The 24,230-nt window shown below is 45.5% G+C and overlaps 2 protein-coding genes across 6 annotated transcripts in view; one reads left to right on the forward strand and one right to left on the reverse strand.

Annotated features, from left to right (window-relative positions):
• Positions 1–8,696, forward strand: part of RAF1 (Raf-1 proto-oncogene, serine/threonine kinase) — a 78,848-nt gene extending 70,152 nt beyond the window's left edge. For all 4 annotated transcript variants that reach the window (XM_072785075.1, XM_072785077.1, XM_072785076.1 and 1 more), the window contains 7 exons: positions 2,726–2,810; positions 3,582–3,758; positions 5,132–5,178; positions 6,637–6,755; positions 7,102–7,233; positions 7,369–7,503; positions 7,675–8,696. In XM_072785075.1, coding sequence (XP_072641176.1) covers positions 2,726–2,810; positions 3,582–3,758; positions 5,132–5,178; positions 6,637–6,755; positions 7,102–7,233; positions 7,369–7,503; positions 7,675–7,818 — 839 coding nt within the window. In that variant the 3' untranslated portion in view covers positions 7,819–8,696. The remainder of the gene's footprint in view (positions 1–2,725; positions 2,811–3,581; positions 3,759–5,131; positions 5,179–6,636; positions 6,756–7,101; positions 7,234–7,368; positions 7,504–7,674) is intronic.
• Positions 8,591–24,230, reverse strand: part of MKRN2 (makorin ring finger protein 2) — a 29,872-nt gene continuing 14,232 nt past the window's right edge. For both annotated transcript variants that reach the window (XM_072785080.1, XM_072785079.1), the window contains 7 exons: positions 23,328–23,456; positions 21,691–21,872; positions 20,213–20,517; positions 18,382–18,596; positions 16,192–16,302; positions 10,283–10,427; positions 8,591–10,106 (listed from right to left, as the gene is read on the reverse strand). In XM_072785080.1, coding sequence (XP_072641181.1) covers positions 9,969–10,106; positions 10,283–10,427; positions 16,192–16,302; positions 18,382–18,596; positions 20,213–20,517; positions 21,691–21,872; positions 23,328–23,456 — 1,225 coding nt within the window. In that variant the 3' untranslated portion in view covers positions 8,591–9,968. The remainder of the gene's footprint in view (positions 10,107–10,282; positions 10,428–16,191; positions 16,303–18,381; positions 18,597–20,212; positions 20,518–21,690; positions 21,873–23,327; positions 23,457–24,230) is intronic.

Here is a 24,230-nt window from a genome sequence, read left to right on the forward strand (position 1 = left end):
GCGGCGCTAAACCGCTGCGCCACCGGGGCTGCCCCTACAAAACTGTTCTTTACAGGTATTGAAATCCATTTTCCTAGCAGATTGAATCCCTATTAATGCAGTGCTTGGACTATTTGCATGAAAGTGAAGGAATGCTATAGTTTACAGTCTCTGGGTTTCAGTCAGAAATTGCATATAATCTGTTCTTTTAACTCTTCACTGTGAGCTGTCAGGCAGGATGGGGCCTTGTAGGTGCCATAGGGGCCCTGTCTTTGGTTCGACCCTGTTGAGTCTTCTCACCAGTGACCTGCATGAAGGCATAGGTGTAGCAGAGACTTCTGCAGAGCCATAGTGCAGATTTGAGTAACAGGGTTTAGAAAGATGAGAGGATTTGAACTGGCTTTGGTGATGGAACAGACTGTATGAACTCTGAACAGGGATAAGAAGTCCTGCTCACTGTGCCAAAAAGTAGAGGCTGGAGGTGGAGGATGTTCATCTGACTGCAAGGTCAGAGTGAGTCACTATAAGTGGGCTTTGGCTGCTGGTGAACCTTCTGAGCTCTGAGGTTACATTATGATCAGGTCTAAAATGGGTGAAACAGAAGGCAAGTTCAGTGACAACTGGAGAGCGCCCCAGGGAGAGCTGTAAAAAAGAGGGAGACCTTGCAAAACTAGGCTTGTGAACTAGGAAGGTCCCAAGGAGCAACCCCCTCCTGAGGGCCTATCCAGCATCTCTCCAAGCCTTCCTCTACCCACCCTGGCCTATCCCTTTAAAGCCCTGCCTAGTGCCTGGGGCACCACTATTGTCATCTCCTGGCCCCGCCACTCAGTTGACTGCCATGGCAGATCAGCCTACCTTCCTGGGGTTTCTTTTTTTCTTTTTTAAAGATTTTATTTATTCATGAGAGGGACAGAGAGAGAGAGAGGTAGAGACACAGAGGGGAGAAGCAGGCTCCATGCAGGGAGCCCGACATGGGACTCGATCCCAGGTCTCCAGGATCACACCCTGGGCTGAAGGCAGTGCTAAACCGCTGGACCACCGGGACTGCCCCTACCTGGGGTTTCTTGCCTACTACCCCCCTCACTGTTGCCTGTATGTTGTCTGCAGATGCAGGGCTCTTGGGGCAAGACTTTTCCCTGGCCTTTGTCCTAGTCTGCAGGGGCCCGGGTCGCAAACTAGAGTTCCCCCAACCTAGCTCATGTTTCTTTCATCCCCTTTACCTTACCTTTGTTCCTGGTGTATCTAGTTTGGAACAGCTTGTCCCATTTAGTTAAGTCCTTCCCTTGGCTTCTATCCCATTTGTTTCAGAAAACCTTTCTACGTCCTCCCTCAGACACATCTACTGTCCTCTGTCCCTTGCCCCCAGCATTCTACCTTGGCTCAGACTGCTCCAGAATGAGCAATTCTGCAGAAGACTCTTACCCTCTTCCTCAGTCATCAGGAACCTTGGGCCGGGGTGGGGGGGTGGGGGGGTGGCAAATGGTTTACCAGCTCCATCTTCCTGGATAGTAGGCAGCCCTGACCGTAGCATGTATCTCTTCCATCCAAAGTCAGCAGCACCTTCAGAGGCAGCCCTGGGCCCTCAGTAAATCCGTGTGCTGGTGAATTGCATGAACTCCTGCTATTAAGTGGGGACTTTAGCTTGCGATGATAAAACCAGAGATCCCAGGGCAGCAGTTTGGGACCTGTCATAAGAACCATCTCTTTACCAGTTGGCACTCAAGGGCACTGCCGAAGGGACGTGTTTGATGAGTGGAAGAATTCCGTTACCTCCAAGTTGTCATCAGCTAGCTCCTACTTTGTTTGATCCTCAGAAGTCTGTGTTTTAGTAAAATTCATTTCCCTAGAGAATTTGAGGTCCTTATAGAGCTTCATGTAATTTATTATAATTACTATTATAAATTTAGCATAGAAACACTTCGGAAAGTGGCTTCTAAATCTAGTGGCTTCTAGCACCATAGAGTAGAATCCATCTCTGGATGTTTCTAAGGCTATGTAATAGGCTAACAGTGTGCAATCTGTTGTCAGTATGGAAGTTAGAAGGGCAGCCGTTGGAGTTAGACTGGGGTTCTGATCCAGGCTCTAGCACTTCTGGTTTTTGGCTGCATGACCTTGGACGTGACTGAGCTTCTGTGTTGCCTGTGAAATTAGGGTAACAGTATTTACATCATAGGGCAGCTATGAGGACTGAAGGTGATAATGCCTGTGAGGGCACCCGCTGTGCCAGGGCACAGTAGGCAAGCAGTGTGAATCACGAGGATTACTTCTTTGTAGTATTAAAGGCAAAGAAGCTTAATTTCAATATTATCTTTGAATTTGCACAAGGCATGGCCTCAGGTCTCATTAAAATGTGGTTGCTGAGTTTGGCATCAGCTACTTGCTAAATGGCCTGTCTCCTGGCCCCGAAGACCAAGTGTTTGCTGGCCCACTCCACACCTGCCTGCCAGCGCCACACTGTCACAGTCCTGCGTTTGACCCGTCACACGTGACTTCACGGCTGGGGAGGCCAGGCTTGATAGGAAGAGTTGAAACCAAACCTGTTCAAGGCTTGTGTGGTGGTATTTAAAGGATAGTAGTAGTGGCTTTTCTCAGCCACTTGTGTAATTTAGAAATTTGCGTGTTCCATTTGTGTGGTACATGTTATCTGAATAAGTGATTCACTCTGTCTTTTTCAAAACTAGGGTATATGAAAAATAACAAAGTAAGGTCATTCAACTGATTGCACTGACTACAAACTAATTTGCAGGAGATGTCGCGGTAAAAATCCTAAAGGTTGTTGACCCCACACCAGAGCAGTTCCAGGCCTTCAGGAACGAGGTGGCTGTCCTTCGGTAAGTAGGAAGCTGGCCTTTCCAGCCTCCCTGGAGCGGCAGGGGATGGGTGTGGGTGCTGGTCTGTGAGCCAGAGGAAGTGGGCTGCACAACCTGTGGACTGGTCTCTGTGGGCCCGTGGCTGGGGACTGGTGCTTAGCAAATGTTTGCTGCAGAGTCCTATGGTTGAAACTCCTTCCTCAGGAGGGAAAGGGAGTGGGAGGTTTCTTTCCAGCTTACATGGTTGTCCCACCTCTAGAAGAGCCACCTTTGAGGAGCACCTACTCTTCCACTCCTGCAGGTATCTGGGCTCACTATACTCAACAGCCCAGGGTCTTCTTGGGGTTTTGGTTTGAGATAGGGAGAAATGGGTTCTATTTTCACATTTATTCCTAAGAGTTCTTTTTATGGCTAGTTTCCCTTACTCTGGACTTCAAAACCTTCAGCTTTTAAGTCCTTGAGTTGTTATTTAGACTTGTAGGAATAAGGTGAATAATGATGGATTTCACAGATGAAGGGACCTGTGGCTCCCATGGGAGGAATCGTAGTGTTCATTGGAGAGAATGTCTTCTCTCTAATGGCCAGCACTGTGGTGAATAATGGTAGGGCCCTTTGTCGTAACACCAACTCGATTATCAGCAGTCTTGCGCATTTGCTTTGCCATCCACCCAGATCATAAGCATGGTGGCGTGTCAAGGACACAACGGGATCCTGCATCAGTGGGAAAGCAGAGTAGATCTGTCTTCTGCAGCAACTGAAGATTCACAGCCCTTTTTCTCCTCCCTCCTCCAGCAAAACACGGCACGTGAACATCCTGCTCTTCATGGGATACATGACGAAGGACAACCTGGCAATTGTGACCCAGTGGTGCGAGGGCAGCAGCCTCTATAAACACTTGCATGTCCAGGAGACTAAGTTCCAGATGTTCCAGTTGATTGACATCGCCCGCCAGACTGCTCAGGGAATGGAGTGAGTAGATAGATGGCTTGTGGACTAGAGAGTCTGGGGTTCAGGTATCAACCTGCCCTATATTGGGACCTGGGCTAAGTGGTTTCTGTGCTATTGTTTCACATCTGGAAAGTAAGCCTCTGGGGTGGGCCAAAGGAGTGAGAACTCCAGGTTCCTCACCCAAGCTGAGGCCACCTGCCTTGGGGCTCAGATTCAGGTTCAAGCCACTGCCCTCAGAATTCACCCAGACACCCAAGAGCATAGTTGTGGGCTCAGAACCCTCTGCTTGGACAGCCGTGGCACTGCCCTCTGCAGGTGGGTGTGCTCTGAGGCATGGCCCCCAGCAGGTGTGCTTGTTCCACAGGAGGGTCTGAGCAGATGTTTTTGGAGAATTCATTTTCCTTTTGGAGAATGCTTAAAAGTCATCCCTAGTAGCTGTAGGTAACACTACCTCTTTTGAGTCTTTTGCTTGAACACATTTCTCTGTGTAGGGGTGTGGTGGTGGTGTGTGTATGTGTGTGTCAAGGTCCTTTTTACATGGAACAGCGGCAACTCCTCATAGCCCCAGATGTCTGGAGGCATAAGCTAAAGCTGCGCTTGCCAGTACTATGTAAAATCTCACATTCTACTTAAAAATTCATATGAGATTTATGTACTACACATTTTAAGAAATAACTAGTCAGAATTACTTTTTAAAAAATGGATATAATCCACATATTGTAAAATTCACCCCTCAAATGTGTACAAGTCAGTGGTTTTTAGTACATCACAGAGTTGTACAGATGTTCCCACTATCTAATTTTAGAAGATTAGTCAAGATGAGGTTGGGACATATGGGTGGCTCAGTCGGTTGAGCATCTGACTCTTGGTTTTAGCTCAGGTCATGACCTCAGGGTCACGGGATTGAGCCCTGCATCAGGCTCTGTGCTCAGCATGGAGTGTTTATCCCCGTTTCCCTCCCTCCATCCCCACTTGCTCACTCTCTTAAATAAATAGATGGAAAGAACCATGAGGTCTTTTGTGTCTGGCTTGATTTAGCATAACGGTGTTGAGCAGCTCATCCGTGCTGTATGTAGCACGGGTCAGTACCTCACTCTCTTCTCTAGCCGAGTAATACTGTTATATGGGTAGGCCACCCTTCATCTCTGCATTCATTAGCTGATGGACATTTGGGTTGTCAATTACTTTGAGTAGAAGTGATGTTTAAATCACTGTGGACTCACCTCCAGATAAGGTGCGATGTGGCCTAGCCTGCTTCAGTGCCCACCTGGTCCCCACCTTTAGTTCCTCGCCAGGTGACAGGCTTTCAGGTGGCTTCCTTCCTAGCTGTAATTTGAAGCACTTTCTAACCATGTCCCTCAGACTGTTTTTAATAGATTTATTTTCCTTCACAGCTATTTGCATGCAAAGAACATCATCCACAGAGACATGAAATCCAACAGTATCCTTTGATGGTTGTTTCATTGGACTGCTCAGTTCTAAATATAGAAAAACAGAAGGGAGACTTTAAAGTTTATCCCAGCAAAAAAGTGACTTTCGAAAGATTTCCACAAGAGTAGGGTTGAGATACATGTTTGGGTCATGCTAGAAAGTTTTATTATACTACTCCTTACTAAATTTAACTTAGAGGGATGGGGCTTTTGTCTTCCATGTTTATTTCTAGCACATAGATACTGTGTATCTGGTCAGAAGGTAGCTGCAGGCCAGATGTTGCGATTGTCAAAGCAACTACTAAAAACTGTCTTTTTTGAATGTACAGAAATGGTTTCTTTGGTCACTGTCAGAACCAGCCCGTCGCCTTTCTGAGACTTACTGTGTTCCTATAGAAGGGGAATGAACACTGGAGTTTTCATGCTGTAGGGCAGGAAGCATAACCTGGGAACATCTGCCTCCCCCCTGCAGCCTTTCTCTTGTAGAGGAGTGTAAGTGGCATTATAGCCTCACTCTGCTGCTTGGCCAGTGAGAGGGCAGCAGCCTCTGAGTCGGATTGTACGATGTGGCTATTTGGGCAACGTGTCTGAGGCACGGGGTACCTTTTAGTGATAAGTTTTTGGGAGCGACACGTAAGCCATCATGAGAGCAGACCCCGCAGATTTTGAAGGAGGTATTGGGCATTGGCAGATCCCAAGTCGGCCTTAAACTGCCTGACTTCTTTATCCAGAAATGAGGTGAGTTTGGTCCTGGTTGGAAGTCCCCAAGTGGTACCTATTAGGACAGCATGCAGTGCTCAGTGAGGGACTTGCTGTTTTGTTCTTCACGTTTCAGTCATTTGAGGGCACAAAGCAGGCAGAAACAAATATAAGCAAGCCATCACAGGCCAGGCCTGGCTCCAAGGTGCAGCAGATGGCAGCCCATGCTCTTAGAAATCTTGGGGTTTGGGGATCCCTGGGTGGCTCAGCGGTTTGGCGCCTGCCTTCGGCCTGGGGCGTGATCCTGGAGTCCCGGGATCGAGTCCCACGTCGGGCTCCCTGCATGGAGCCTGCTTCTCCCTCTGCCTGTGTCTCTGCTTCTCTCTATATATATCTCTCATGAATAAGTAAATCTTTAAAAAAAAAAAAAAAGAAAGAAATCTTGGGAGTTTAAGGCACCTAGGTCCTATGGGAAGGTCAGGCCAGCAATTTAGCACCTAGATATGGAAACAGGGAGAAGCAGCACAGGGAAACTGCCTTATTTTTGCCTAGAGCCAAATAATCTGGTGCCCTGAAACAATTGCTGTGTGCTTCCTAGAAGGACTATTTCAGAGGCATTTTCTAAAACTAGAAATTCAAGCAAATCAGTGCAGAAAAGGCTGGAGACTGATGGGGGACAGAGAGATGCTGTGCTCTTTAACACCTTTGGGAAGTGTTTCAAAATTAACTTGACCATTCTTTTGAAACCAGAGTCCTTAACAAGCATTGAGATATATTTCTCCATGAAGGCCTGACGGTGAAAATCGGAGATTTTGGTTTGGCAACAGTAAAGTCGCGCTGGAGCGGTTCTCAGCAGGTTGAACAACCCACTGGCTCTATCCTGTGGATGGTAAGGAGGCGACACTCATACTAGCAGGGTGCAGGGCCAAAGGGGTGCCCTGGATGGAGGTCTATGTGCAAACTTACCGAATTCCTTGCTATTTCCCCGAAGTCCAGATACCTCAGGGAGGCCTTCAGTGACATCAGACAGCCTGAGGCAAATTTGGGTTTCCCAGAAGCTAGTGATCAGAACCATGCAGAGGCATAGGTGCTGAGTCCCCGTGACGAGGCTTCCTGAGCTTGTGTTAATCTGACCTGAGGGGGGAAGGACTCTCCTACCCAGGGGGAGGGACAGCTTGGTGCCTAGATGTTTGTGGGGCTCAGATGGTGAGGACTGAATGTGTTTTGTTGCGTAGGCCCCCGAGGTGATCCGAATGCAGGATAATAATCCATTCAGCTTCCAGTCCGACGTCTACTCCTACGGCATTGTGCTCTATGAGCTCATGACGGGGGAGCTCCCTTACTCCCACATCAATAACCGTGATCAGGTATGGGCCCTGGTGCTGGCCGGTGGGACCGGGCTGCGGGAGCCCCTGGGCCTCCTGCCGGCTTGAGCAGCAGGAGGGTTAGAAATTGCTGCTGTCACTCTTGTCCTCCTCCCCGCCCTGTTTCCTTCCTCCCAGATCATCTTCATGGTGGGCCGAGGGTACGCCTCCCCAGACCTCAGTAAGCTATATAAGAACTGCCCCAAAGCAATGAAGAGGCTGGTAGCCGACTGTGTGAAAAAGGTGAAGGAAGAGAGGCCGCTTTTTCCCCAGGTAAGACTTGGCTCAGGCGCCCAGCAACAGATTCGAGTAGGACTTCCTAATGAGAGGAATGTAGGGGTGGGCTCGCCAGCTCGGCCAGGCGGTGCAGGTGGGGTGGGCAGGGCCTTTGTTTGGGCTCCTCCCTCTGTGACACCAAGGCCACCTCCTGACACTGCATTTCAGATCCTGTCTTCCATCGAGCTGCTCCAGCACTCTCTGCCGAAGATCAACAGGAGCGCTTCTGAGCCGTCCCTGCATCGGGCGGCCCACACTGAGGACATCAACGCCTGCACGCTGACCACGTCCCCCAGACTGCCTGTCTTCTAGCTGACTTTGCACCTGCACTCAGGCCACCAGGGGAGGAAGGGCAGTCGGCAGGCACCACCTTTCTGCTCCCTTTCCATGGAGGCAGAGAGCTCATTTTCAGAGAAGCTGCTGCTAAGGACCTTCTAGACTACTCACAGGGCCTTAACTTCATGTTGCCTTCTTTTCTACCCTTCCTGGCCCTGGGAGAAGGAAGCCATTCGAAACGCCGGTTTGTCCTGCTCCCTTTCCCTGCATCCCCCGTTCTCTTGAGCCGATGCACCCATAGCTGCCAGATGGCAGTATGTGATCTGGGGCCCCAGCTGTTGGCTGAGTATTTTTAGGGCAAGGAAAAGCACTCAGAGGGGAAACGAAGGTAGCAGACAGACCAGCCCTGATATGGACACGTGGACCGTGGGTATCAGCCCTCGGAGGAAGGCTTATCATGGGAAGGACGGTTCTTCAGAGATAGCGGTGTGGCGTCAAACAGGTAGTTTTGCACATAACACACCAAACGGCCCAGTACAGGACTGTCGAGAGACCACGGCCGCCTGAAGGAGCCTGTGTTGGTACTAATGGACCTTGAATTTGGGGACACTCCTTGGAGGTCTCCAGCGCAGTGGGACGGTTTTCCAGAAGAGGCGAGTGGCCCGCCCCTCCCAGTCTCCGCCCTCAGGGAGCAGTCCTCCATCGTGCTGAATCTGTCTTCCAGGAGCTGCCCCTGTGGGGCGGGGTTGCCGGGCCAGCCTTTCTCTTCAGCCACATCTTGTGTATGCAAGGAAGCCAGGAATACAGGTTTTCTTGATGATTTGGGTTTTAATTTTGTTTTTATTGCGCCGGACAAAATACAGTTATCTGATGGTTCTTCAATTATGTTATTTTAATAAAATAAATTAAATGTAGGTTTAATGGCTGTTTCTTCCTTTTACTGAGCTCATAGCTTGAGCTCTCCCATTTGCTCATCCCTCCTGGAGCAAGAACTCAAGCAGCAGGAAATGGGCCCAGAGCCTCTGCTGGGAAGGAATCTAAGCCTTTGTGCTGTCACCCTCACTAAAGACTTAACTATAAAAATTACGCAAGCACTCTAAACTCAGGTAAGAATAGACCTTTTTCTACCCACACTTTAATGCATTTTATAAAATATTTGGTATCTATAACTGTTTATAAAAATAGATTAATTCAGGCTTGGGGTGGGTTTGTTTTGATTCACAAAGTTATTATGTTCCTTCAGTTAAAGTCACAAGACAGATGACTTGTTTTCAGGAGCACTGCCACCAGGTCATAGAAACTTTGTTGGGTGCTGTTAACTTTTTACAGAATTTCAAATCAAAGCCAAGCTTTACAGGTCGAATACATGGCTTTGAGTAGGGGCCACACATTGAGAGCACGTGTGCGCCGAACCCAGTAAAATGACCCTTGGGGCCTGAGCCCCAGGAAAGCCCACAGGTGACAGTCGGGGATGTGTTTCTTTTTGTGGAGCATGCGGCCCCACGACACCAACCAGAAATGAGGGGCTAGGCCTCTGCTTTGCTGCCCTACACTTGCTGCTACTCCAAGCACCCCCACCCTTGCAGGGAAGGTTTTTACTAGTTTATTGAACACACAGACGACAAGACTCCTGCTCTGATTTGGGACACAAGAACACGCTACAGGTTTTATGCTAAGGTGTGCAGTGCCCACATTAAGTTGATTTATACAGAGCTTTTCGAGAAACAGATTTTGACTACACACTATTTAGGTACAGGAGGGAAATCCACTATAGAGGAATCGTCTTACAGGGGTGAAGAATCCTTTGTTGTCAAGAAAAATCTGCTTTAAGGGCAGTTACAAGGTGACTGTTTCTAGGGAGCTAAAGCTCACGAAGGACAGGAGCCAGGCTGCTTTTAAAAGCAATCAATCAAAACTCTGGCTGGTTAGCTGGTCCCCTCGAGGAGCTTGGGGTGCACTAAAGAGATCAACTATAAAAGTAGCAATTCCATATACGTGTTGGGTTATTTTATATCCTCACTCCTCCCACGGCTGTAGTAATGGAGAGGGGATGAGACCGAGTAAGTACAACTCCCTCCAACCCAAGCATCGCGCCACCTCAGGTTGCAGTAAAGGAAGCTCTGCACGCTCTAGCTTGGGGAATGCTCGGCCGGCAGAGCCAAGGTGCAGGGGAACCCATCTACTCCTTAGGGTTCTGACGACTCCACTCCAGAGAGGTGCATGAAGAGGTCCCCGAGCTCTGTCATGTCGACATCTTCAGTGCTGGGCACATGCTGGCTTTCTCGATTCTCGATGAAATCCCAGAGCCGCACTGAATTAAAGAACTGCGGAAACAGCCAGCAAACATGCCTGATGTTACTAATGGCGACACGAAGGCCGGACAGTTTATTTTTCATTGGCTTGCCCCATTCCTGCTGCCCAGGCAATCAGAAGGAGCTAGGAGCAGCACCTGGACATGCCACCAGGTAAGTGTCCTTGACCGAGATGTCAGAGTCCTTACCCTCACGGTGCCCTCAGAACTGAGCTGCTTCCGGGGCTTCTCAGGCTCTGCCAGCCGCCCGTCAGGGTAAGCGTGGCGGTAAAGGCATTTGCTTCCAAATGGGCAGGTCCCCTTGCCTTGCTCAAAGTATTTACAAGCTTTTTTTCTGAAAAACAGAAAGGAAACGTCAAAAGGATATTGGGAGAACCTGGGGCCCGGGAGAACCAAGGCCGCCTTCCATCCCTGCCTGCGATGCTGGAGCTAGATGAGCCTTATTTTATTGGTGGGGAAGTTGAGGCTCAGTGAAGTTGGGACGCTGATTCCCAATCTGCCACTGTGATAGGCAGCCGCACACAGAACATAACCTGCACAGGGACCCCAGTATTTTGAGCTCCCAGTGCTCCTCCACAAAGGCCTTCAGGGGAGTACAGGCCTGACGGCTCCTCTGGGCCAGCTGTCTGGGCTCTATGCTCCTAAAGCCTCAGCTAGAAGTCGCAGCAGGAGCCCCACCCAGGGACATTTCCCTTCCTCCTGGCCAGCAGTGATGTCAGGGGTGAGGGAGACTTGACTTAGGCACAGAAAAGCCAGGACTATTAGCTGCCCAAAGTTACATGTCTCATTCCAATTTTATTTGGTCTTCACCTTCTAGATCTAGAGCAGGGCTTCTTAACTCCGTATGTTGACTATGGGCCCCTTTCTTGGAACAGTGTTTTTAAATGGATAAAATAAAACACACGGTAAAAAAAATTAACTTTCTGCTGTTTTATAGACCGATCTTCACATTCCATTCATAGATCTCTATGTTAAGAGCCCCTGCTCCTGAGGAAAAATACAACCAACTAGAAAATTACCATTTCTTGCTTAAATGAAATTTGACTTCTACGATCATACATGATCCCATGGTGGAGACACCCAAGTAGGCAAGAGGGCATCTGGGAGTGCCAAGGAAGGGAAGTGGCGCAGCAGAAAGGGCAGACCGCTACCAGGGGTAGCTGGGGTACGTGACCATGGCAGACAAGGATGGGGATCTTCAGTGTTGGTCTATCTTCTCAGACAAGGGGATGGCAGAGACCGGTGACGAGGACCTCTGAGACCCCAGAGCAGCATAGAGTAAGCTCCCCAACAACCATCCACTGAGGGAAACAGCACGGTGCTAGCTGGGGGCCCGTACCTGCCACGGCCCCCACCCTAGCGGCTCAGAGTAAACCTTCAAATGACTGCTCAAGCAGCCAGTTCTCACCAGGTCGCTAGACACTGGCTTTAATAAACCCAACAGGTTGAAAAAAATCACTCTCTAGTCCTGCCCCCCCCAAATAACTCTTCCTCCTTCCCCAGCCTTACCTGGTCACCAAGGATAAAAGCCTCTAGTGCACGCAGACTGCCTCTTTGTTCTCAGTTCTCCTATCCAATTGTTACCCCTGCTTACAGAGCCCGTTCCCAGTCACCCCGTCCCTCCTGTTCCCACTGCCACAGTCTTTTTTTTAAGATTTTATTTATTTATTCATGAGAGACACAGAGACAGAGGCAGAAACACAGGCAGAGGGAGAAGCAGGCTCCATGCAGGGAGCCTGACGTGGGAATCAATCCTGGGTCTCCAGGATCACACCCTAGGCCGAAGGCGGCACTAAACCGCTGAGCCACCCAGGCTGCCCTGCCACAGTCATTTCTTAACTGGCCTCCTTCCCATCAGGTTCTGGTCTTCACACTACGACTGAGGAGTGTGCCAGTGTGTCACTTGGTCTGTCCCCTTAGATCTCACTCCAGTCTGTCTCTGGACATCCTTCCACACACACCTCTTTTAACCCCAGGGCCACTTGCACTGCTCCCCAAATGCAGCATTTGTATCCCTCCCTCTCACATAGATCGTTGTTCATGCTTCATGGCTCAGCTTCCCATACTGCTTTCTCTGATGCTCCCAGAGGGATCCAAGTGCTCTCTCTGTTGTGACGTGTGGCTTGGGCCTCTCATAAAGAATTGTCACCAGAAAACATGTATCACAATTGCCATTTTGCAATTTCCCATGAAATTATCTTACTAATCTATACTCTATGTCCCCCACTGTGCTTAGCTTGAGGGTGCCTAGCCTCTACTAGGTGCCCATTAAATGTGTGAAATTCATAACACCATCATTAATGAAAACTAAGGCCAGGAAAGACCTAAACAGAAATAACAAGAATTTCCAGACCATTCCAGCATAGCTGCTTCCTACAGGTTGGCCCGGCTGCCTTGCCACTCCTGCCCTCTGGTGGACAGATAACTTCACATGGGCAGGGACACTGGTAAACCAGGAAAGTATTAAGCCTTTAGTTAATAGGCAATCTGAAAGTGACATATGGTATCCTTTAGTAGTACTGCCAAGCACCCTTCTACCAGCCCCGACCCTCCTGCAGATAACTAGCAACAGAAATTTTTAAAAGACCTGAAGGCACTGGAGAATGAACAATAGCAGAAGGGCTGGAAGAACAGGATGGCAAGAAGGGAGTTCTAGCTTTTGGCCCACAGCAAGCCGAAGTCAGGTGTCTAAACTAGAGGAGCAAATCTAGTCTCCCTGGCCCGAAGGACCAACAGAGGTGGGAGGAAATCACCCACTGGAAAGCGAGGAAGCAATCCTGCTCAGAGAAGGGCGGGAGTGGGAGGACTCCAGATACTATGTATTATTAATTCAGCCCAATGGCTGACTGGGACATCAGTACAGCAGAGGCTCATAGCAACTTAGTGGAGGATAAGAAACCAAACAGATTAGAACTGCTGCCCAAGACCTGGAACTTAAACACTTTTACCTGCATATAAAAACATCAATGCTTTATTGTTTAAAAGAATCCAGGATTTCTACCATCCAGGTTAACATTGGCAGTGTTTAGGCTATGATCCCAATCATTCAACATATGAATAATCAGGAAAACATGACCTAGAAATGAACTTCTAGATGACAAGGAGTTCAGCTACTCTTGGAGAAGATGAACAGTGAGGTGGAAAAAATTTGAAAGAAATTAACAGGGCCCAATGCCTGTGGGGCAGTAGCAAAAAGTCTAGTACATGTTATTAAGAGTCCCAGCAGAGGAGTACCTGGGCAGCTCAGTCGGTTAAACCTCTGCCTTGGCTCGGGTCATGATCCCAGGGTCCTGGGATGGAGACCAGCAGCAGTCAGACTTTCTGCTCAGCAGGGAGTCTGCTTCTCTGCCTCTGCCATGCCTTGTGCTCTGGGTCAAATGCTCTCTGCCTCTGCCATGCCTTGTGCTCTGGGTCAAATGAATAAATAAAGTGGGGGTGGGGGAGCAAGAGAAGAAAAAACAGGGCAGGAGAAAAATTTGATGGTCAAAATGATAAAATCTTATGGATTCAGAGAAAACCACTCCCAGGCAAAAGAGCAAACTGCTGATAACCAAGATAAAGAGACAATCTTGAAAGCAACCCCAGAAAAATGACATATTACAATCTGAATTACCACTAACTTCTCAGAAACTAGAGGCCAGAATATAGTGGAACAACATTTGCAAAATACTAAAAGAAAATAAAGAAACAAACTATTAACCCAGAATTGTACTCACTGAAAAAGGAGACAAAGATGTAAACAGGACCAATCTGACCAAAATATTCAATGAAAATATCCTTTAAGGATGAAAAGAAAAGCTCTTTCTGCTAAAAAGAAAACTACGACTTCATCACCACATCAACAAATGCTGAAGGCAGTTCTTGAGGCTGAAAGTAAAATTATATACCAAATCAAAGAGCACTGGAAATAGTATCTCAGTAAATATAAAAAACTTTTATTTTTCTCTTAAATACATAAGCTTTCAAAGGCAAAAATCATAGTAATACCTTGCTGGGTTCTAATGTATGTAAATATTACATCCATACCTTATAATAGTAAAGTTGCAAGATACAAGATCAATATATAAAAAATCAGTTGCCACTATAGACTAACAATGAACTACCAGAAAGAGAAATTAAGAAAACAACCTCATCTATAATTGCACGAAAAAGAATAAAATACTTAGGACTAAATTAAGCAGAAGTGAAACTGACTTGTATGCTTAAGACAAGATGAAAGAAATGAAAGGCATAAGTAAATGGTAAGTATCCCATGCTTAAGGACTAGAAGAATGCTGTTAAGATGTCTACACTCCCCAATGCAATCTCCAGATTGAAAACAATCCTATCAAAATTCCAAAGGCATTTTTCTCAGAAATAGGACAAACAACTCCAAAATTTGTATAGTGCCACAAAAGACCCCAAACAGCCAAAGCTGTTTCTGTTGTTTTCCTGAGAAACAACAACAAAGCTGGAGACAGCCCATTTCCTGATTTCAAGCTGTACTACAAAGCTATAGTAATCCAAACAATTACAGTACTAGCAGAAAAACAGACACACATATCAGTGGAACAGAACAGAGGGCCCAGAAATAAGCCCACGCAGATAAGGTCAATTTATCTTGACCCTGACAAAGGAGCCAGGGACATTGAATGAGGAAGAAACAACCTGTCCAATAAAGGATGTTGGGGAAACTGGACCACTGTCTTCTACTATACACAAAAATCAGCTCAAAATTGATTGAAGACTTGAATGTAAGCCCCGAAACAATAAAAACTCCTAGAAGACAACAAAGACGGTAAGCTCCTGGACATTGGTCTTGGTGATGCTTTGTGGATTTGCCACTAAATACAAAGGCAACAAAAGCAAAAATAAACAATTGGGACTACATCAAACTAAGAAGTTTCTGCACAGCAAAGGAAACCAAACAAAATGAAAAAGCAATCTGCTAAATGGGAGAAAATATTTGCAAATCATCTATCTGGATAAGGGGGTAATATCCAATATATTTAAAGAACTCATATAAGAGCAAAAAACAGGGACGCCTGGGTGGCTCAGCGGTTGGGCACGTCTGCCTTTAGCCCAGGGCATGATCCTGGAGTCCTGGGATTGAGTCCCACATCGGGATCCCTGTGAGGAGCCTGCTTCTCCCTCTGCCTATGTCTCTGCCTCTGTGTCTCTCATGAAAAAATACATTAAAAAATCTAAAAAAAAAAAAAAAAAAAAAAAAACCCACCACCACATTCCACCTAAAGATGGGCAGAGGAACCAAACAGACATTTTCCCAAAGAAGACATCAAAATGTCTAACAGACACATGACAATGTGCTCAACATCACAAAAAATCATGGAAATGCAAATCACAACCACAATGAGCTAACACTTCATGCCTGTTAGATATCTACACTTCCATATTTGCTGTAACATTAATCATAACAGCCAAGACATGGAAACGACCCAAGTGTCTGTCAACAGATGAATGGATAAAGAAGATATGGAATATACATGCAATGGAATAGTATTCAGCCTTGGCAAAGAAGGAAATCTTGTCACTTGTGACAACATGGATGGACTTTGAGGGCATTATGCTAAGTGAAATAAGCCAGACAGAGAAAAACAAATGCTGTATGAGATCACTTACATGTGGAATCTAAAAACAAACCCAAACACACACAGTCAAACTCACGTAGTAAAAAAGGAGTTCCCGGAGAGGCCAAGAGGTGGGGTTAATAAGGAAAAAGTTGATAAAAGGATACAAACTTTCACCTATATGAATAAAGATCTCATGTGAAACATGGTGACTATAGTTAACACTGTTTATAAAACTGAAATTTGCTAATAAGGGAGTAGAACTTGGAAGGTTTTCTACACACACACACACACACACACACACACACACACACAGTAATGGATGTGTTAATTAACTAGATGGGAGTATCCTCCCACAATATTGATCAAATCACCATGACACTTTAAATATCTTACAATTTTATTTGTTAGTTAGAACTCAAAGCTGAAATTTCAAAAATTACATTATTACCTTGTGGGGTTCAAAGGTATGTAAATATAATGCATCTGCCAGGCAGGCACCGGGATCATGTCTAAAGTCAAAGTACTTACCCCATTCCCTGTTTGAAAGCTTCAATCAACTCATTCTTTTTATTCTGATCTTCTACCCAATACACACTTGGAATTACAAACTCTGATATCACACGGCATTCTGGACAAGACCTGAAATTACAATCAAGGTTAGTATGGGAGAGATGAAGTTACAAATCCTGTGTACACTGAACCAGCAAACTCCTTGCTCAAATACATGACCACTCCAGATGTTTCCTAACCAAAAATTCCAAAAGGTGCAATCATAATCACCTAAGAACCTTCTTTACTGTTTTCTTTTTCAAGTTTTATTTAAATTCCACTTAGTTAACATATAGTATAATATTAGTTTAGGTGTAGAACCTTATTTACTGCTAAAAACATGTTCTTCTCAACAATAAGAGGACAACCCAATTTGGGGCACCTGGCTGGCTCAGTCAGTGGAAGAAGCAACTCCCGATCTCAGGGTTGTGAGTTTAAGCCCCACCTTTTGTAAAGTGATTACTTAAAAATAAAATCTTTAGGGGCACCTGGTTGGCTTAGTTGGTTAAATGTCTGCCTTTGGCTCAGGTCATGATCCCAAGGTTCTGGGATCAAGCCCCACATTGGGTTCCCTATTCAGCGGGGAGCCTGCTTCTCCCTCTCCCTCTGCTGCTCCCCCTGCTTGTGCTTATTCTCTCTCTGTCAAATAAATCTTTTTAAAAAATTAAAAAAAATCTTTAAAACAAACCCAATTGTAAAATGGGCAGGAGATTTAAGTAGGCCATTTCTCCAAAATGGCCAAAAAATATAGAAAAAGATGCTCAAGATCATTAGTTAGCAGGGAAATCCAAGATACCACTTCAAACCTGACAGGATGGCTAAAATCAGAAATAGAGTAACAAGAGTTGCTGAGTGTGGGGAGCAGCTGGTCCCTTCCTGTGTTGATGGTGTGGCCGCTGTGGAAAGCAGCCCAGCACTTCCTTAAAATGCTGAATAGTTACCGTATGGCCCAACAATCCCACTCCTAGGTATCTACCCAAAAGAAATAAAAACCGTCCACACAACAACTTGTCCATGAGTATTCACAGTAGCATTATTCACAATAACCAAAAGAAGGAAACAATCCAAATGCCTGTCAACTGATGACAAAATAAAATATGGGTATCTACACGAGGCCATGTTATTTGGCTAGGACCAGGAACAAGGCACCAGCACACACATGGCAGATGAGTGAACTCCAAGAGTAGTATGCCAAGGGAAAGAAGCTGGACAAAGAAAGGCTACATACTATATGACTCCATTTCCAATCAGCATCCAAACAGGCAAAGCTGGAGGGCAGAAAGTAGAGGAGGGGCTGCCAGGGGCTGGAAGCAGCAGGGAGGAAATGGGCAGTGAAGGCAAACAGAGGTTTCTTTTTGGGAGGATAAAAATGTAAAATGAGACTGAAGTAATGGTTGCACAACTGTGAAAATACTAAAAACCACTGAACTACACACTTTTATCTCAATAAAGCTATTTTACCACACAAACATGTGACTCTGGGCACATTACTTGACTTCACTCTACCACAGTTTCCTTATCTGTAAATGAGAATGATCACTGGGTCTGAGAGAATTAGAAGCTAATTTACGTGAAGAGTTTCTAACAGTACACAGCACACATTAACTCTTCAGTATGAGTAAGCTCTTCCCCTGTCCCCTCTGCAAAATTTAAGACTCCTGTGTTGTTATATGTCAGATATCTCAATAAAGCCAGGGGAAAAAAGAAGCTTGTGCTGGCTCCATGGAGCACATCCTATGTATCATACACTACGTAAAATGTGTTAGATGCATTATTCCATTTAATCCTCAAACAATCCTATTTTATAGATGAAAAAAAAAAATAAAGGCTGAAAATATAAAAGGCAATCAGCCTAAGGGACAGCCACTAGTAACTGTTGGTGTTGGAGCCAAAAGGCCAGTGCCATTAACACTTTCTCACACAGATGATCCCTGCCGAGTGGCCCCAATCACCCTGACAGTTGGCAGGAGCTGTTACCCATATTTTAAAGGAAAAGGCACATATTTTAAAAAAGAAGGCTACTTGACATGCCTAGGCTCCTGCAGTTAGGGGCTAGGACTCACTAGTTATTTTCACACTGGAGGCCAAGGGAGAAATTAAAAGTAGATAGAAGAAGGCCCCAAATCTAACTCCCCAGCTCCCACACCTAAGACCCCTAGCTGGACTTACTTAATGATTGGGTTCTCAAACTGCTTGGCACATCTCCACTGCCGGATGCAGGACAAGCAGTACGTGTGATTGCAGTTGGAGAGAATCCCAAATCTCCTCTCAGAAGCAGATGCCTTCTCAAGGACCACTTCCATGCAGATACTGCATACTTTATCCTGACTTGCTTGGAAGGCAAAGGCCTTTTCCATCTCGTGTTCAAATGTCGACATGCAGATCTGAAGTACAGAGAGAAAGGAGGGCAACGCTATTAGGCTGCTGGGGAGAGGCAAGAGCCAGGGAGCAACGGTGGCCACACTGCCACACCCAAGATCAGGAAGGCACGCACACCATGAATGCCTGAGGTGGAGCCCAGCAGCCCCTGGCTTCAAGACACAAAGCTCTCTCAGACCACAAAAAGAACTTCAAAAATCACCTGCCCAGCCTCTTGTTTTCCTAGCATGCTATGGTCACCGCCAGTTTAGAGGACCAGCCTGGGATCACAGAGTTCACAGAGCCTAGGACCCCCATTTCCAGGCTTTTCTGGGGCATTGTCTTCCCACTCTGATTTATACCAGTATCAGAAATGCTGAACAATCCTTAACTTAAAACACTAGGATGGTCGTTCAGAGTCAGAGGTAAGCAGCACCACTTCTCAAGAGAACAAGTCATTGGGCAGCCCGGGTGGCTCAGCGGTTTAGCACCGCCTTCAGCCCAGGGCATGATCCTGGAGACCCGGGATGGAGTCCCACATCGGGCTCCCTGTATGGAGCCTGCTTCTCCCTCTGCCTGTGTCTCTGCCTCTCTCTGTGTGTGTCTCTCTTGAATAGATAGATAAAATCTTAAAAAAAAAAAAAAAAGAACAAGCCATTTAATGAATGTATTCATTCAGTAAGTAGTTGCTGAATACCCCCCATGTGAGGCACTGTGTATCAGGCATGAGAGTCAATGCAGAGTCTGAAGCCCCAGGTTCTGCCCTGGGAAGCTCATGGTGGACACGGATGGGAGATAAACCAATACGTGCAGCACAAAAACCTCAGCACACCTGGGCGCAGAGGAAAGCTCTAATTTCGTGCTCTCCTGAACACCCCTAGGAAGGCAGTGGGAAGGAACAGACTCAGCCCTCAACACCCCATGGCCTGCTCACCGTCATAAGCTCTAACACTGTAGCTATGGGCTCCTTTCCATCTCTCTTACCCATCTTCACACTGAGCCTAGTGTGAGGCAGAGCCTCCAGAAATATTGCGGACCTGATGACCTGAAAGGTCCCTTCCAATACTTGGCTCCTCAAATTCTCCAGAACTCAGCCAGGCTGGACCTCAAGCATGAGGATATGTAAACATACGGAGGATGTGTATGTAATGCATCTCTCCTCTTTTATACACATACCCACCCATCCATCCATACTCTTGAGTTAGATTTGTTCTCTGAACTTTGCATTGCTTTGTTTCTGGTGCCTCTTCCCTTTTCCTTCATTCTAAATAATTAAAAACGGTCAAAATGACAACAGGGAAAAGGACTTGAAAATAGGGTTATGGGGTGCATGGGTGGTTCAGTTGGTTAAGCATCTGCCTTTGGCTCAGATCACGATCCTGGGGTCCTGGAATCAAACCCCACATGGGGCTCCCTGCTCAGTGGGGAGTTTGCTTCTTCCTCCTCCCCTGCCCTCCCCCTGGCTTGTGGTCTCTCACTCTGTCAAATAAAATCTTTAAAAAAAAATAGGATTATAAATATGCCAGGTACATATTGCAGGTATTATTGGCAGAGGGATGCTTATAGGAACACCAACAATTTTGTCACTTAGTGCGTTTCAAATTTCTTAAAAATAAGTTCATGCAAAGGCTTGCAATTTTACCTTCTCATGAGCTTTCCTTTGCTCTGGGTCGAAGGGATGCAGGACTCGTAACCTACAGATTTCACACACTTCCCCATGCAGGTAGACACAAGCATCCCCAAACCGGCACTCCCCAGCAGCTGCATAGGGGCACAGCTGCTGTTCACTGCTGTAGGAGCTGCTGGCTTCTAAATCATCAAGGCCACTCCTGATCGCATCGAGGTAGGAATGCGGCTTCATTTCTGGGCTGTTCTGGAGATCACTGCAGCCTCCTGAATTACTCACCACACTTGGGCAAGTCTTTTCTTCAGCCATGCCAGAGAGATCTTAATACAAAACATAATAACACACACACAAGTGAAAACTGGCCCAAACTTTCTGGTAAGCAGTTAGTCAAAACCTAACAAATTAAGTAACCCTGACCTTGGGAATTCCACTCTTTGGATCATACAGAAAAAAAAATAGGCCAAGAGGGAAAAATAGAAGGAACAGTATAAATGTTTATAATGATATTATTATGATTTTTTTTTTTAAAAAAAGGAAAAAACATAATTGGCAATACAGGAAATTAGCAAAATGGACCACGATCTATTTAAATGAAAGAACTATAAAGTTTCTATTTAAAAATGACAAATACGGAAATGTCAACCCATGGACCAGTTAACACTAAAAAATTAGTAATAATTTTTTTTAAACACCAAAATATACGTCAATGGGGATTTAGAATGAAGTCAATAAAATACAGCATTTTCCTTTATATTAGAAGTTATCTATCATTTTACAGTAAACTAGAATGAAAATTTAGTGAGTCTTTGGGTCCTGAGGCCAGTGTGGAACTCCTCTATGGCATTCCCACCTCACACACTTCTGGCCTTTTTAGAAAGGACATTGGACTAGAACAATTACTTGTTTGCTTAGGATGGAATCTACCTATCTTATGTCACACAATTCCAAGAACCAGAAATCCTTTTACTCGTTGAGGACTAGCCAATAAAAATAACTTTTATGATTTGTAGTCCTACCACCTCCTCCCCAAACCCCGGTCCAAGGTACAAACCACTCCCGAAACCCCAATATTATCAGAGTTGCAACCTAAAATACCAAATACTGGCTAAGCATAATAACTAAGACTCTGAACTGACCTAGAAATAAAACAGTGAAACATGTACTTTATCAAAATATGTAGCTTTGAAATGAGCAGCCGGGTGCTTCTCAGAATTGGGGAAGCACCCCATGGCAGCCACACACTGACAAAAAGTCACTCTGTAGCTCTTGCCAGGCCAAATTTGGCAGTGACCCAGCCTGTAGGCCCAACGCATCACCTGCATGCTCAGCAGCCAAATGAAGCTGTTCTCAGGACAGTTCTGGGGTCTACACTTGAACAGCTGGGAGGGAGACTAGGTTAGGAGCCCTCTGACAAGGGAGGGCCAGAAAGAAGCATCACGAGCAAACAACACTGCTTTTCAAAAAGAGGCAATGAAATGACTCTGCTCACTCACTTCGGTCTCTAAGTACTAATGTTCTCTTCTCACGTTTCCCAGGCTCGTGTAAGTTAGTTTTCACAATAGATGCAGTGAGGTCGGAAGCAGAGTGAGGACTATGGAAACCCGGGGAGGACACACCGTGAGGCATGGTGCCCACAGCACCACCAGCTGCAGCAGAAGGCCTCGTGTGATCATATCTAAACAAAACACACAGAAAATGCATTATGGACACAGCACCTGCGCATGCCTCCCACACTTCTAGACGTGGACCATCTTTTCTTCTGTTCCATTTGTGGAGGTGGAAAATGAGAATCTTTTCCCACATGTTAAATGATAAAAGGCTTATCAATTGGTAAGAAATGCCTGGTGATTCTAAGAGAGTAGTAGGTACACTGCTGTCTATCATGTACACTTAAGTGTCCTAGGGGGATGTGAGTGGGACAGGCAAAATATCCCAGAACACAGAGAAATCCTGAGAATTCCAGCCAGATGTTGAAGTGAAATCTCTCCAAGCCAGTGTTCTTCTGGCAGAAGTCCCTGAAAAGTTAATGATGGCCAATGTAATAGCTGGAGACCAGTCTTCCTGGACTCTCCGGGGTACCCACTGGCATGGCAGGGCCAACTTCTACACCCTCCAGTCAGCACAGGAAAGAACATATAAGCTCTTCAGTATAAAAGCACCTGATCAGGTTTCTGGAATGTTTTCCTGTTTAGAATTTACAAAATTTCCCTACAGACACTGAGTGGGAAAAAGGCAGACTCTGTATGCATATAAATGTTCACTGCAGGGGTACTCACAGCAAAAAAAAAAAAGAAAAAAAAAACCTGGAAACCACTTAACTTTCTTTCTTTCTTTCTTTTCTTTTTTTTTTTTTTTTTTTTTAAAGATTTTATTTATTTATTCATGAGAGACGGGGTGGGGGACACACGACATAGGCAGAGGGAGAAACAGGCTCCATGCAGGGAACTTGATGTGGGACTTGATCCCTGAACTCCAGGACCACGCCCTGAGCTGAAAGCAGAGCTTAACTGCTGAGCTATCCAGGCATCCCTATCACTTAACTTTCTGAGAGAGGAATAGTTAATAAGATGATGGCATGTTAACATCATGAAACATAAAATTACAAGTAGGAAATAAAGTAGCAGCTTAGGTAAAAGCTTGTGACATGTTAAGTGGGGAAAAAGGCAAGATATATATACTGTGGGTGCAATTTTTAAAAGTCTCATTAAGAAAAAAAGAAAATCTCATAAGAATAAGGCCTGAAAAGTGATTTTGAAAAATTAAAATTATGGTAATGAAACTTATATTTCAAAATGATCTGCTGTACTTTTTATTGTTAAATTACTTTCAAATTAAAATTTGCCTGGATGGCTCAGTTGGTTATGCAACTGACTCTTGATTTTGGCTCAGGTCATGATATCAGGGTCATGAGATTGAGCCCGAGTCAGGCTCTACGCTGGACATGGAGGCTGTTTAGGAATCTCTTCCTCCCCCTCTGCCCCTTACCCCTCTACACTCTCTCTCTAAAAAAAAAATCTTAAAAAAAAAAAAAAAAAATTCCCCTCATCGACACCCATGCTCCAAATGAAGGATCTGAGTTTCTGATAATATTTAATTTGATAGGACAGTTGGAAGCAGCTGTAGATCTTGCCTGCATCGAGTCCCATAGGCGCAGTAGCCCTTCTGATAGTATTTGCAGATGGTGGATGGCTTGCTGTTTGCCAAGTCATGTGAAAACAGGCACTGGTTTCCTTCCCGACAGACACCATGCATAAAATACCTGGAGAGGCAAGCGGAGGCATAAAACTTTTAGAGACATTTTGCTTTACAAAATTACCATATTCTTGAATCTAGCATACAAATGCTTATTATATATGTATTATGTATCAAGGCTCTATTAGGCCCTGGAGATAAACATATTTCCTTGATTCTAAAACAGTGATGGGTGGCTCAGTGCTTTAGCGCCACCTTCGGCCCAGGACCTGATCCTGGGGACCCGGGATCGAGTCCCACGTCGGGCTCCCTACATGGAGCCTGCTTCTCCCTCTGCCTGGGTCTCTGCCTCTCTCCCTCTGTGTCTCTCATGAATAAATAAATAAAATCTTTAAAAAATAAAAATAAAACATAATAGTGATTTTTGATGCACCACAACTAATTCAATGACCGTTTTCTGGAAGAAAAATAATGCCATAAATTTGTTTTAAGATATACCCTCTTGATTTGAGATGTTACATATGTAAATGTGAGACTCAAAACTGAGAGAATACTCTGAAAAACTGTTCTCTCTGTTCTCATGGAGTTTAAAGGGTATGGCTGTATATGGATCAGAGACCTGGGCCCAAGATCCAGCAAGTCACAAAACAAACCTCACTACCTTCATCCATAAAATGAAAATAACACTATCTACTTTACTGGGTTGTAGCAAGGATCAAATTAGAAAATGCAGCACAAAAGATACATATATAAGAATGTTCCACTGCAATGTCTAGTACAGGTTCTCATGAAATAACTGGGAGGTTTTATAATTCTGTCCAGCGAGAGTACAGAGACCTGG

The sequence above is a fragment of the Canis lupus genome, chromosome 19 (genome assembly GCF_048164855.1).
Source record: "Canis lupus baileyi chromosome 19, mCanLup2.hap1, whole genome shotgun sequence".
NCBI lineage: Eukaryota > Metazoa > Chordata > Mammalia > Carnivora > Canidae > Canis > Canis lupus.